The 14,599-nt window shown below is 36.4% G+C and overlaps 1 protein-coding gene across 2 annotated transcripts in view; it reads right to left on the bottom strand.

Annotated features, from left to right (window-relative positions):
- Window positions 1-14,599, bottom strand: part of SBF2 (SET binding factor 2) — a 476,395-nt gene that overhangs the window by 227,537 nt on the left and 234,259 nt on the right. For both annotated transcript variants that reach the window (XM_032358786.1, XM_032358787.1), the window contains exons 5-6: window positions 14,006-14,116; window positions 11,564-11,669 (exon numbers count right to left, since the gene is read on the bottom strand). In XM_032358786.1, coding sequence (XP_032214677.1) covers window positions 11,564-11,669; window positions 14,006-14,116 — 217 coding nt within the window. The remainder of the gene's footprint in view (window positions 1-11,563; window positions 11,670-14,005; window positions 14,117-14,599) is intronic.

The raw sequence follows: 14,599 nt of genomic DNA on the forward strand, positions 1-14,599 counted from the left end.
ACAAATCAAAACTATAATGTGATACCTAACTCACACCAGTCAGAATGGCTAAAATTAGCAACTTGGGAAACAAGAGGATGTGGGAAAAGGGGAACCCTCTTACACTGCTGGTGGGAATGTAAACTAGTTCAGCTACTCTGAAAAAGTGTGGATATTCCTCAAAAAGGTTAAAAATAACACTACCCTATGACCCAGCAATGGCATTACTAGGTATTTACTGAAAGGATATAAAAATAGTGATTCAGGGCACCCGGGTGGCTCATGGGTTAAAGCCTCTGCCTTTGGCTCAGGTCATGATCTCAGGGTCCTGGGATGGAGCCGTGCATCGGGCTCTCTGCTCGGTGGGGAGCCTGCTTCCTCCTCTCTCTCCCTCTCTCTCTCTCTCTCTGCCTGCCTCTCTACCTACTTGTGATCTCTCTGTCAAATAAATAAATAAAAATCTTAAAAAAAAAAAATAGCTACTCAAAGGGGCACAGGCACCCCAATGTTTACAGCATCAATGTCCACGACAGACAAAATATGGAAAAGAGCCCAGATGTCCAATGACACGTGAATGAAAAAAGAAGATGTGGTACATATACACAATGGAATATTACTCAGCCATCAAAAAGAATGAAATCTTGCCATTTGCAATGACATTAATAGAACTAGAGGGTATTATGCTAAGCAAAATAAGTCAGTCAGAGAAGACAAATACCATATGATTTCACTCATACATGGAATTTGATAAACAAAACAGAGGATCATATGGGAAGGAAAGGAAAAATAAAATAAGATAAAAACAGAGAGGAATAAAAACTATGAGCCTCTTAATCACAGGAAACAAACTGAGGGTTGGTGAAGGGGAGGCAGGTTGGGGTATGGGGTAATTGGCTGATGGGCATTAAGGCACTTGATGTAATGAGCACTGGGTGTGATATGCAACTGATGAATTACTAAATTCTACCCTTGAAAATAATACACTATATGTTAACTAAATTGAATTTAAATTAAATATTAAAAAACAACAACACCACCACCTTAGGGATAAGTTTAATAACCAAGGAGATGAAAGATCTGTATGTTAAAACCCAGAAGACTTTAAGAACCTAAAGAAGACACAAATAAATGGAACAATAGCCTGTGTTTATGAATCAGAAGAATTAATGTTGTTAAAATGTTCACACTACCCAAAACCATCTACAGATTCAATACAACCTCTATCAGAATTCTAATGACATTTTTCACAGAAACAGAAAAAAAAATCTTAAAATTTATATGGAATGATGAAAGACCCAAAATAGCCAAAGCAATTCTGAAAAACAACAAAACTGGAAGCATTACAATTCTTGATTTAAAATTGTATTACAAAGCTAGAGTAATAAAAATAGTATGGTATTGTCATAAAAACAAACATATAGATCAATAGAAGAGAAATTATATCATAGAAATAAATTCACACATATAAGGTCAATGAATATTTGAGCCAGGAATATTCAATGGGAAAGATAATCTCTTCAATAAATGGTGCTGGGGGGCGCCTGGGTGGCCCAATGGGTTAAAGCCTCTGCCTTCGGCTCAGGTCATGATCCCAGGGTCCTGGGATCGAGTGCCACATCGGGCTCTCTGCTCAGCAAGGAGCCTGCTTCTCTCTCTCTCTCTCTCTTTCTGCCTGCCTCTCTGCCTATTTGTGATCTCTGTCAAGTAAATAAATAAAATCTTAAAAAAAAAATGGTGCTGGGAAACTGGATACTCACATGTGAAAGAATGAAATTGGTCTATCACAAAAAATTACTCAAAATGGATTAAATTCATAAACATAAGAACCCAAACTATAAAACTACTAGAGGAAAAGCTTCTTCATATTGGTTTGGCAATGATTTTTTTCAATAAGACACCAAAAAGAAAAAAATAAAGAAGTGGGAAAATAGCAAATTAAAAAGTTTCTGCACAAGGGCAACTGGGTGGCTCAGTGGGTTAAAGCGTCTGCTTCCGGCTCAGGTCATGATCCCAGGGTGCTGGGATCGAGCCCCACATCTGGCTCTTTGCTCCGCAGGGAGCCTGCTTCCTCCTCTCTCTCTCTGCCTACCTGCGATCTCCCTCTGTCAAATAAATAAATAACATCTTAAAAAAAAAAAAAAGTTTCTGCACAGCTAAAGAAATAAATCAGCAAAATGAAAAGGCAACCTACAGAATAGGAGAAAATATATGCAAACCATCTATCTGAGAAGGGAATAAAACTAAAATATATTAGGAACACATACAACTCGATAGCAAAACAAACACCTATCAGATTAAAAACTGGGCAAAGGACTGAACGGACATTTTTCCAAAGACATAATAAATGCCATGAAAAGATGCTTAGCATCACTAATCATCAGGGAAATGCAAATCAAAACCACAGTGAGTTATCATCTTACATTTGTTAGAATGATTACCAAAAAGACAAGAGGTAACAAGTGTTGGCAAGGCAGTAGAGAAAAGGCATCCTGTAAGCACTCTTGGTAGAAATGTAAATTAGTGCAGCCATTTCAGAAAATAGTATGGAGGTATCTGAAGAAATTAAAAATAGACCTACCATATGATCCAGAAATCCCACTTCTGATTATATATCCAAAAGAAATGAAATCCCTATCTCAAAGAGATATCTACATTCTCATTACATGTTCATTACAACATTATTCATAACAGCTAAAACAAGGAAACAACCTAAGTGTAAATGGATAAATGAATAAAGAAAATACATACAATACAATGGAATGTTATTGACCACAAAAAGGAAGAAATCCTTTTTTGGGACAACATGGACAGACCTTAAAGGCATTATGTTAAGTGAAACAAGTCAGACAGAGAAAGACAAATACTCTATGTTTTCACTTATGTGTGGAATTAAAAAAAAAAAAAGCTGAATTCACAGAAATAGAAAGTAGAATGGTGGTTAACAGGGACTCAGGCGTGTGAGAAATGGGAGATGCTGGTCAAAGGGCAGAAATTCTAAATATAAAATGAATAAATTCTGGAGATCTAATGTATAGCATGGTGATTATCATTAACAAAACTGTATTATATACTGAAAAGTGGTTAAGAGAGTAGATCTTAAATATTATCAGCATACACATAAAAATGATGATTATGTAAGGTGACAGAGGTGTTAACTAACCTTACTATAGTAAACATTTCACAATATATATTTGAATCAAGTCATCACGTTGTAAACCTTAAACTTAAATAAGCTATATGTCAATAATACCTCAATAAAGCTGGGGAAAAAAGTATTAAGTACAAATGATACAAGACTACTGTTTATGAAAATAGAGTGATAATAGCTGAAGGTCCAAGATCATTTTAGTCTGTGACTTTAAAGACTTTAAAAATGTCTAATAAGGGGCACCTGGGTGGCTCAGTGGGTTAAGCCTCTGCCTTCGGCTCAGGTCATGATCTCAAGGTCCTGGGATAGAGCCCCGCATCATCGGGCTCTCTGCTCAGCAGGGAGCCTGCTTCTCTCTCTCTCTGCCTGCCTCTCTGCCTACTTGTGATCTCTATCTGTCAAATAAATAAATAAAATGTTTAAAAATAATAATAAAATAAAAATGTCTAATAAGAGAAACTTGGGCTCAGTCAGTTAAGCCTCTGCCTTCAGCTCAAGTCATGATCCCAGGGTACTGGGACTGATCCCTGCATCAGGCTCCCTGCTCAGTGGGGAGCCTGCTTCTCCCCCTCCTGTTCCCCCTGCTTCTCCCTCTGTCAAATAATTAAATAAAATCTTTAAAATAAAAAAAGTCTAATAAATAATACACTGTAAAAACTGTGGAATATTCTGAAACTAGTATACTTGCTGTTAAAATCCAAATTATAGCTAAGCAGATATAATAAAACATGTCCTGAATATTTCTTTTACTTTTTTTTTTAAGATTTTATTTATTTATTTGACACAGAGAGAGAGAGCACAAGTAGGCAAACAGGCAGGCAGAGGGAAAGGGGGAAGCAGGCTTCCCCACTGAGCAGAGAGCCCGATGCGGGGCTCAATCCCAGGACACTGGGATCATGACCTGAGTTAAAGGCAGTGGCTTAACCCACTGAGCCACCCAGGCACCCCACAACATGTCATGAATATTTCACAAAATTATTTGGGTTAAGGAGGGACATCTGAGTTAAATAAGTATGGATTAAATGATAAAATGAGATGGGCTATAAAACCAGCCCTATGAATACAATCTTACTAACGTTAAAAAACAAAAACAAAAACAAAACTAGTTTTCCACACTTAAAACACAAATCTTCAGGTAAACAACAATAGTTCACATAGGCTAAAAGAAACAAATAAACAAGATGGAAAGTAAGAGATAAAGGTGATTGACAGGAAATTATGGGCTGATGGTAAAAGTCCACATAATTATTTCAGGCAAACACAGAGACATCTCAAACTATGAAAAACAAATTCATTATCCTAACAATCCTTGGAGAGAAGAACCAAGGAAATGGTATCATTACATTTAGACCTTCCACAGGAAAACTGGTCAAGGCTACAACTTATCTGCTTCCTGTCTGTGTTTTATAAAATCCACCACTACGATCTCACCCCAACCCAGGTAGTGAACTCTGATAATAGTCTAATATTGGCCTTCAACAACAGTCCAACCAAAATGACTGGTGATAAGAACATGCCTTTAGTCAGAATTATCAGTACCACATGTTCTGGAAACTACAACTCTGCACATGGCGCTGTTTTAGAGGCATCCTTCTTTTTCCTTCCCTTTCTTATCTTTTCCTTATTTTTTCCCTGGAAAATTAAATTTTGAATATGTAAGCAAAAGATAATTCAGCTCAAACATACTAGAGAGTAAAATAATGAAATGTGATCTTCAAATTACTAATAATCATACATTCTGGCACATTTCATCCATAGATAGAACATCTGATGCAATAATGATTGCCATTTTCTTCATGGCTAATATATTCACTCATTTATTCAAAAAATACTAATGTCTTCTGAGTCCAAGGTACTATACCAAATATAGAAGACACACAGAATACTAAGATGAGGAAGTTCTTAAAGCTCACAGTCTTATTAACTCCTTACTAATAAACAGGGAAAAAGCATGGAGGAGAATTTCCATACCATCCCTGAAGACATCTGGCAATCAACACATCTGTCCTGTACTGCTTCTATACTTCTACTTCTAGACTTTCTATTATCTGAGGATAAAATCTCTAATTTGTTTAAGCACTGTACTTTTTAAAAAAATAAAAGTTAAAATAGTTTTATAAGTTTAAGATTTTAATTTATTTGTTTGTTTGTTTATTTAATTTATCTGATAGAGAAAGAGAAAGAGAAAGAAAACACAATCAGGGAGGAGAAGCAGAGGGAGAGGAGTAAGTAGACTCTATGCTAAATACAGAGCCTGAGGCAGGGCTTAATCCCAAGACCCCTGAGATCACAACATGAGCTGAAATCAAGAGTCCGGTGCTTAACTGACTGAGCCACCCATGTGCCCCTAGTTATATAAGTTTTTTAAAAAATATTTTCATTGGAAGATTAAACACAAATATAGAACATCATGCAAATAAAAAAGATGGCTTAAGGAATTATCTTACAAACACTACTTAAGAAAGAGAACTTTGCCAGCAACCCTTCCACATGCAACCAATCAGAGCTACCTCTCTAGTGCCACGAGTAACCTTTATCTTGACTTTTCTATTAACCATTTTCCTGATTTTTTTTCTATAGCTTTATCACCCAAATGTGCATTCCTAGACACTATAATTCAATCTCTATTAAAAAGGGGATTTTTTAAAAAAGATATTTATTTGTTTATTTATTTGAAAAAGAGAGAGAGAAAGCACAGAGGGAGAGGAAGAAGGAGAAGCAGACTCGCTACTGAGCAGAGTCTGGCTTGAACCCAGGAACCTGAGGTCACAACCTGAGCTGAAGGCAGACATTCAACGGACTGAGCCACCAAGTCGTCCCCCAAATAGGATGTTTTACAATTCTTTTAATCTAGAGATTACTCCTCCTTTCCCTTCCTTATAATTTATTTATTATAGAACCTGGGACATTTGACCAATAGAGTTTCTACAAACAGATTATTTTTTAAGTTTCTAATTCTAATTCCAGTAGAGTTAACATACAGTGTTGTATTAGTTTCAGGTGTATAATACAGTGATTCAACAATTCTATACATTACTCAGTTCTCATCATGATAAGTGTACTGTTAATCCCCTTCACCTATTTCCTCCATCCTCCCACCCCACTCCCCTCTAGTAAACATCAGTTTGTTCTCTTTGGTGAAGAATATGTTTCTTGGTTTCTCTCTCTTTTTTCCTTTGCTTATTTTTTTTTTCTTAAATTCCACATATAAGTGAAATCATATGGTATTTCTCTTTCTCTGACTTATTTTGCTTAGCATTATACCCTCTAGCTCCATCCATGTTGTTGCAAATAGCAAGATTTTAATTCTATTTCATGGATGAATAATATTTCATCACATATATAAACCACATTGTCTAAGAACCTAATTTTGACAACTGCAATCTAGTGCAGTTCACTATGTTCCCCTATCTTCTATATTTTCTGCAATCAGATTTAATCCCTCCCGCGAAACTACAGGTACTGTTTGGCAAGGCTAGATCTGTCTGTTTTCTTTCCTAACATAATACTTGTTCATGCTGAGAACTTCATTTACTAAAGAATGTAAAATGATGAAGTTCTAGCACTATTTTTTTTTCATTTATTGATAGAATACTTTTAAAAAGAGATAACTTCCCTAATCGACTACTGGGTTATCCTGTACTACAATTCATATAGACAAGACAGAATAAATGCTGCATTCTTTTCCTTTATTGATAAGTTTTCAAGATAACAAATCATTTCCCTGTCACATTCTAAGATAATTTTTCATTTAATATTACTACAAATTCATAAAAATGTTTGCTGGGGGCAGCTGGATGGCTCAGTCAGTTAGGCATCAATGCTTGGTTTCAGCTCAGGTCAAGATCTCAGGGTAGTGAGGTTAAGCCCTGTGTTGGGCTCTGCACTCAGTGGGGAGTCTGCTTGAGATGCTCTTCCTCTCCCTCCGCTCCAACATTCATGTGCTCTCTCTCTCTCTCTCTCAGAAATATATAAATAATTAAAAAAAAATTTTTAACTAAAAAATTTTTTAAAAGATAAAATATCTGCTGGGTTTCAACGAATTGCAATTTTCACCATTTATGAAGCTCAAATTATACCATTGTAGATCCATGCAAGTCTCTTCAAGATAGCTCCTGAATTCCTTTGACAAGGCCCTAATAATTTTTTCTTTATTGAGTTATAATTCATATACCATAAAACTCACCCTTATATAGCATACAGTTCCGTGGGGTTTTTAGCACAGTCATAGGTTGTAAAACCATTACCCGTCTCTAACTCTAAAGCAATTTCATAACCTGATGAGAAACCTAATTCTCATCATCAGTCACTCCATTGTTCTCCCCACCAGCTCCTGGCACCCACTAATCTCTCTGTCTTGATGGACTTCCCTATTGTAGACATTTCCTATAAATGGAATCACAAAATATTATGGCCCTTTGAGTCTTGCTTCTTTCACTTTCACACAATGTTTTCAAGATTTGTTTCATTTGTAGCATGTAACAACAATCACTCCTTTTTATGGCTGAGTATTATTCCATTATGTGGATATACCACCATTTGTTTATCCATTTATGAGTTGATGGACACTTGGGTTGTTTTTATTTTTTTGGCTATTATGAATAATGCTGCTATGAACATTCATATATAAGTTTTTATATGAATATAGGTTTTCAATTCATTTGTAGAATTTAATATACTTTAACATATGCACACACACATATACTATAAATCATCACACAATCAAGATAATGAACACAAACATCCCAAAGTTTCCTCATAACTCTTTGTCATCCCTCTCTTCCCACTCCCAGGGCAACCAGTAACCTGTTTCTATTACTACAGATTAGACTATATTTTCTTGAGCTTTATAGAAACCAAATCATACAGTATGCATTCTTTTTTGTAAGGCTTTTTAAATTCAGCATAATTATTTTCTGATTAATCCATGCTGTAGCATATATCAATAATTCATTACTTTGCATTGCTTAGTAGCATTCCACTGTATGGATATATCAGAGATTATTTACCCATTATCATCACCATTATCCACTGCCATTGATGAACACTGATCTTGTTCCCAGTTATTTACTATTACAGAAATGTGAATATGAACATTCGTACACAAGTATTTTATGGACAATGCTATCATTTTCTTTAGGTAAATGGAGTGAAAGCCTTAGGAGTGGAATGGCTGGATTATTTGGTTTAAACTGTGCTCTAATTCACATTCTCATCAGCAGTGAATTAAATTCACAATTCCTCTACAACTTTGCCAATATTCAGGCAGCACTCTGAAAAGCTGGAATATTGTTTTCCCTCTCCCTCCCTCCCAAGGGATATGCCCCAAGTTGTGCACCTTCTGCCAACTGCCACCAGCAGCGGTGATACAGCAAGCTCTACCCTTCACTCTTCTTTGTTCTCAGTGGCATCAAAACAGTGCTGATTCTGTCAGTGCTCCAAATGAGTTGAGACAGTCTCACCCTCGGGCAGCCCTCCATAAAGCTGGAAAATTGCATACATACTCCATTCTTCTCCTTCCCCCTCCCCCAAGGAGAGGTGGCAAGCTGAGGTGTCCTCTCCCAGTGCTGAGCTGTGCTGGCTTAGGAGAGAGGCTGACAGGGTAAAGTGAAATTGTTCTTCTTACCCATTTTAATGTGTCTGTTCTCAGCTTTGTGATCACCTGGGGTATTGGAAATTCTTTACTAGATTCTGGAATTCTCATAAAGGTATTTTGGTCAGTATATCACTATTAAAGCAATGCTCCTGTGGAAGAAAAAGGACTAGGACTTCTTATGCTGCCATCTTGCTGATGTCACCCCCCAAATTCTAAGTCTTGACTGTTTATCTCCTTCACTATTTTAAGCACAATTATTTAAATATGTGAATTTGGTAACTATTTTTCTGGTGCCCTGTGGGTTTTTATATTATCTATAGTTTCTTCTGTATTTCTTTCATACAGGATTAGTCCTCATATTTCTGGTCATTTTTGATTGAGTGCTGGGCAAATTCTGTAGACATACTGAAGACCTAGAATGCAATTACCTTGTTCCAGAGAGGAATTTACTTTTACTTGTACTATATGGCTAGAGACAGTAGCATCAAGGATCATAATAATCATTTCAAGGAATTAAAATGATTTCAAGTTCCACTTCATTTTCTCAAGGGACCTTGTGTGGACCTTGTTTACTTGTGATTTACTCATTCCTAGGTTGTGGTCCTTTGTAGTCTCAACTCAAAGCATGAGTGCTTTATAAAGAAATCTCCCTTGATAAAACCTGACCTCAGTTTTCATGCTCCCTGTGGGATATCAATACTGCTGTGATCAGCTTTTCAGTTACTTCTTCCAAAATTAACAGATGCTCTGGGAAAAACTGGTCCCAAATATATGGCTCACTTCTCTAGGTTTCCTTTAGTATCTTTACTGCCTCTCATGCTTTCAAGTAGATATGTTCATATTTACATAGTTTTTCTAGTTGTTATTAAGACAGTTAGTCTAAATTATATAGACCACCGTTACTTGAACACATGTCCAGGTTTTATAAATTATACTTTATCTACAGTAGTTTTTCTCAGTGGGAGTGCTACCGGTCTTTTTGAGGTTAAAAACTCTTCTGGTACACATACATCATGCATAAGGGATGTTTAATATCCCTGGTCCTGGGTACTAAATGCCAGTAACATCCCTCCCCTCCCCCTGGTCAAGCCATTGTAAAAACTCAAAAACATAACAGGCTTATAAATCACTCATTAAGATAAAAGGCAGATTATTTTATTTGTGTCACTATTTTTCTGTTCCCCTTAATGGTAAATCTTTGTTTTTACTAACCCTTGTATGAGGTATACAGTCTCTTCTAAAAGTAAAAAAGTCATGTGAATAACCCTTGGCTAAAATCAACCAAGTCAATGGTTAGTAGGGACCATGGACAGGGTTCAGATAACCCATGAACTCCTGAAAATTATTTCTAGAAGATTATGGAAAGAGTATTTAATCAACAAGATATTCTTGGGGCACTGGGTGGCTCAGGGGGTTAAGCCTCTGCCTTTGGCACAGGTCATGATCCCAGAGTGCTGGGATTGAGCCCTGTATTGGGCTCTCTGCTCAGCAGGGAGCCGGCTTCCCCCCTCTCTCGGCCTGCCTCTTGTGATCTCTCTCTCTCTCAAATAAATAAATAACATCTTTAAAAAAAACAAAAACAAAAACAAAACCAAGATATTCTTTAGAGAACTAAGTACCACCAGGGAAATTACCTATTTCACCTATTAAGAAAAAATATAGCTTTAATTACATTAGGACTTAGTTGAAATGACTTAGTGAGCAGCAGAGTATTTTTGGAGGGGAGAGATGAAGGGATAGGTAATTTTTAGTGTTTGAACTCCTGACGGGAAACAGATGTAATGGGGGAAAAACTACTACTTTGGGATTGGTATCACCATTAATCATACTATAAAACTGTATATTTACATTAATTTCTTCTGAGGCTTTCTAAATTTGACAACTGAAGTCACAGCAGAAGAATAAGGATGGGGCCATTAATGAAAAAGGAGTGACAAATTAGAAAGCTGAGCTAGGGGCGCCTGGGTGGCTCAGTGGGTTAAGCCGCTGCCTTCGGCTCAGGTCATGATCTTGGGGTCCTGGGATCAAGTCCCGCATCGGGCTCTCTGCTCAGCGGGGAGCCTGCTTTCCTCTCTCTCTCTGCCTGCCTCTCTGTCTACTTGTGATCTCTCTCTGTCAAATAAATACATGAAATCTTTAAAAAAAAAGAAAGAAAGAAAGAAAGAAAGCTGAGCTAGAAGCAAAACTCAGCATGAGACAGAAGGGAAACAAGAGGCTGGAAGTTTTGTGTAAGGTAATAATAATCCCATGGATAATAACATGAACCCTAGGGAAGGGAAGGTTTCAATGTAACTTAAAAAAGACAAAGACAGATGGAGAACAATGACAAAGACTGAATCAAAGAGAATGGACACTCATACGCAGGCACATATAAAGGACAAGTAAGAGGTAAAGTAAATAGGAATCTCTGGCAGCCCCAATCAGAAACATCTTCACTTTAAAGTTGTATGATTCCTTAAAGGAAGTACAAGCTGTCCGATAGACAGAGTGCAATTCTTGAGCCTTTTCATTGCTAGAAAATATGGTGATAAAGTTCTGATCCAGATCATGGATTAGAAGGACAGGACTTTCTATTTCATTCGACAAGGTTTCTGCAAAAGTAATTCAGTAAAGGAAAAGCAAAATATACCATCTATTCATCTTTTAAAACATAAGGAAAATCTGCCTATTTTCTGTATGTCTAACTGACTCCAGAGCAAAAGAGGCCAGAGTTAAAAAATTTTTAAAAGAATAAGCATCATTTAAGATTAGGACCCACATAATTATCTATTTTATGTATCAGGTATTGTGCTTAAAATTAATCCACAGGAGGACACTGACAATGGGGGGAAAAAACATACCCAACTGCTGAAACAGAAGAGCGACGCTAGTGCCTGTGACAGGAAGACTATCATGCAAAGGAGTCTGGATCAGCTGTCTGTCTCCTGCACCCAAGGAAAACAGCTTCTGCAGAATGGAAAAACACACACAGAAACATAAATGATTTCTTTTCAGACATTTTCTTAAGACAAAAAAAAAAAAAATCCCTTTAAGTTCAAATTTTTAAAATTTTTTTGAATATTGAGTTGGTGATAACCCTGTAAGACCCAATTAGTAGATGCCAAGAATAAAAATGTAACTGATAACATTCGAGTTACACTGTGCTCAAATGATCATGGTATAAGAAAATTCAGTAAGGAGAAAGCTGAAATTTATTAAATGATGAGATATAAAAATCGCTGACAATCACAGTTACCTAAAAAATAATAAAACATTAAAGTCAACATTTTTATGCCAATTTTATGTCAATAAAACTTGGAGAAAGAAATAAAACTATATAATATGAACCATATATGCAATATTTTAAAATTTTAGTAGCCACAATAAAAAGTTTTACTTTTTTAATTATTTTTTTACTTATTTGTCAGAGAAATGGAGAGAAAGACAGAAAGAGCACAAAGGCAGGGGTTGTGGCAAGCAGAATCTGGAGAAGCATGTTCCCCATAGAGCAGGGAGCCCGACACAGGACTCGATCCCAGGACCCTGGGATCATGACCTGAGCTGAAGGCAAATGCTTAACCACCTGAGCCATCCTGGTATCCTCCAACAAAAAAAAAAAATTTTTTATTTAAGATTTTTATTTATTTATTTGACAGACAGAGATTATAAGTAGGCAGAGAGAGAGGAAGAAGCAGGCTCCCTGCTGAGCAGAGAGCCTGATGCGGGGCTCGATCCCAGGACCCTGGGACCATGACCTGAGCCGAAGGCAGAGGCTTTAACCCACTGAGCCACCCAGGCGCCCCACAAAAATTTTTTTTTAATTAAAAAATAAATTCACAAAATAAAGTTAGCAGAAATCCCACCATGACAAAGGTCCATGAAGCAATTCCAGGGCTATCAAATTTAGGTCATTTGTGACCAAACTCATATTTTATATTCTTCCCTTGGAGCAGGGGGAGAAGACTGGGGGAATAGGGAACAGGAGGAAAAAAAGGGAATAAAAATTAAAGAAAAACAGAAGATACCAGGTAAGACAAAACACAGTTAAAAGGCAAAGGGTAAAGCAAATGGATGTCCGTTTCACTGCAAGTATCATCTCTGTCAGACTGAGGAGGATAAACAATGGAAGTTTTAGAGGGCTGTCCTCTTCTACAGCATTACACAAGAATAAACAAAATACACAATCAACTAATCAGTTTTAGGGCTTAAGGAGAAGAATTTTTTTTTTTAAGTTTGGTCCTCTAGAAACACTGAGACATAGAAGCTGAGGTTCTACTGCAGAGACGAAAATAAAAATCTTTGGACAAACAAGATGAAAAACCCATGACCACTCTAACAAAGTTTTGTTTCAGTAAAATAATTTAATGTTCGCCCTTAAGGCTAAATATATGACAAAATCCTTGGGAAATTTTCAGGAACAGATTGCACTTTTTAGAAAAGATCTGTGATTCCGCATGATCATCAACATTATTATTGCTAAAGGTAGCAAACTGAAATAAGAAAAATAAGCCACCTTCTTTCAAAGCTTACATGTGAGCTCTTCTGTTAAAGATTACAAACACAGGGCGCCTGGGTGGCTCAGTGGGTTAAGCCGCTGCCTTCGGCTCAGGTCATGATCTCAGGGTCCTGGGATCGAGTCCCGCATCGGGCTCTCTGCTCAGCAGGGAGCCTGCTTCCTCCTCTCTCTCTCTGCCTACTTATAATCTCTCTCGGTCAAATAAATAAATAAAATCTTTAAAAAAAAAAAAAAAGATTACAAACACAGAAAAATGGTTTTAGGGTCATGTATAATTGCTGTTATCCAGGAAAATGAATAAATAAATAAACCTATTCAGAAGTAGTTATAAGTGCTACAAAAAAAATGTTTTGAGAGTTTTCTTAATGTTATCTCCTAATTTTTAATCACTTATAAATTTTTTATATAAGTTAATAAAATGAGCCATAACTACATAGAGGAGGAAGAAAGGCAAAGAGAATGTATTTTTTAAATGTTTAAATATTTTAAAAAGTGTGTTTCCAAGAAAATGTAAACTAGAGTTCAAGTTACACAAAATATGACTACTAATTATGCTATGTTAAAGGTGAACCCGGAGTTAAAATTAACCTCGTGACCTAAGAAAAGAATGGAATCTTGGGTCTCTCTCTAGAAGGCAGACCATAGGGATAATGGTTAACTAAGATCTTCTTTAAAATGAGAATATTCAAGGACCTTTTTTTTCCCCCCTTTCCTTCATAAATTAAATTAACTGGAGGAGAAAAAAAGAGGAATAGGTCCTCTTTGTTTCCCTTCTCATTCTATTTACCTGAGACCCTCCAGCCGCTGGGACAAGGCATGCACACAGGTTTGCAATGAGACTTTCCAAGGAGACATTCAGACTATCCACATAAACAGTGTAGATCAAACCTAGGCAAGCCTGCAAAGAGAAGATGCATGCAGTTTTTTCATGGAAAAAGTAAGCATTGAAAATAAATTGCTGTGACATCTGCTGCTAGGAAATTTCCCTTTGAAGTCAGTAAAGTATATCCTACAATGACCACAGAACAAATTTTTAGCAGCAAATGTTATTAGGTTTATTACATTTTCTTCCTTAATCAGAAGCTCTAAATGAGCTTTTGAGGTAAGTTTATAAAAAACAGAAATCTATAATTTGTAAAACAGGGGCTTGAGCTCAGATAACCACTTTAGCAAATTTGTAGGGCTTTAAAACTGTTTTTCTCTTACTTTGCAAAACTCCCAATTTCAAGATAAAAATTAAGAAATTTTATATTTTTGTGATTCTTACAAATTCAGAACATCTGCTTTACAGAAAAATTTTGTGAATTATTACAAAATAGAGGTTAGTAAAATAGAGATAAGATATTATAAACACTTTAAGCTCAGAAGAAGGTAGATAGTA

Source organism: Mustela erminea, chromosome 9 (assembly GCF_009829155.1).
Source record: "Mustela erminea isolate mMusErm1 chromosome 9, mMusErm1.Pri, whole genome shotgun sequence".
Lineage (NCBI taxonomy): Eukaryota > Metazoa > Chordata > Mammalia > Carnivora > Mustelidae > Mustela > Mustela erminea.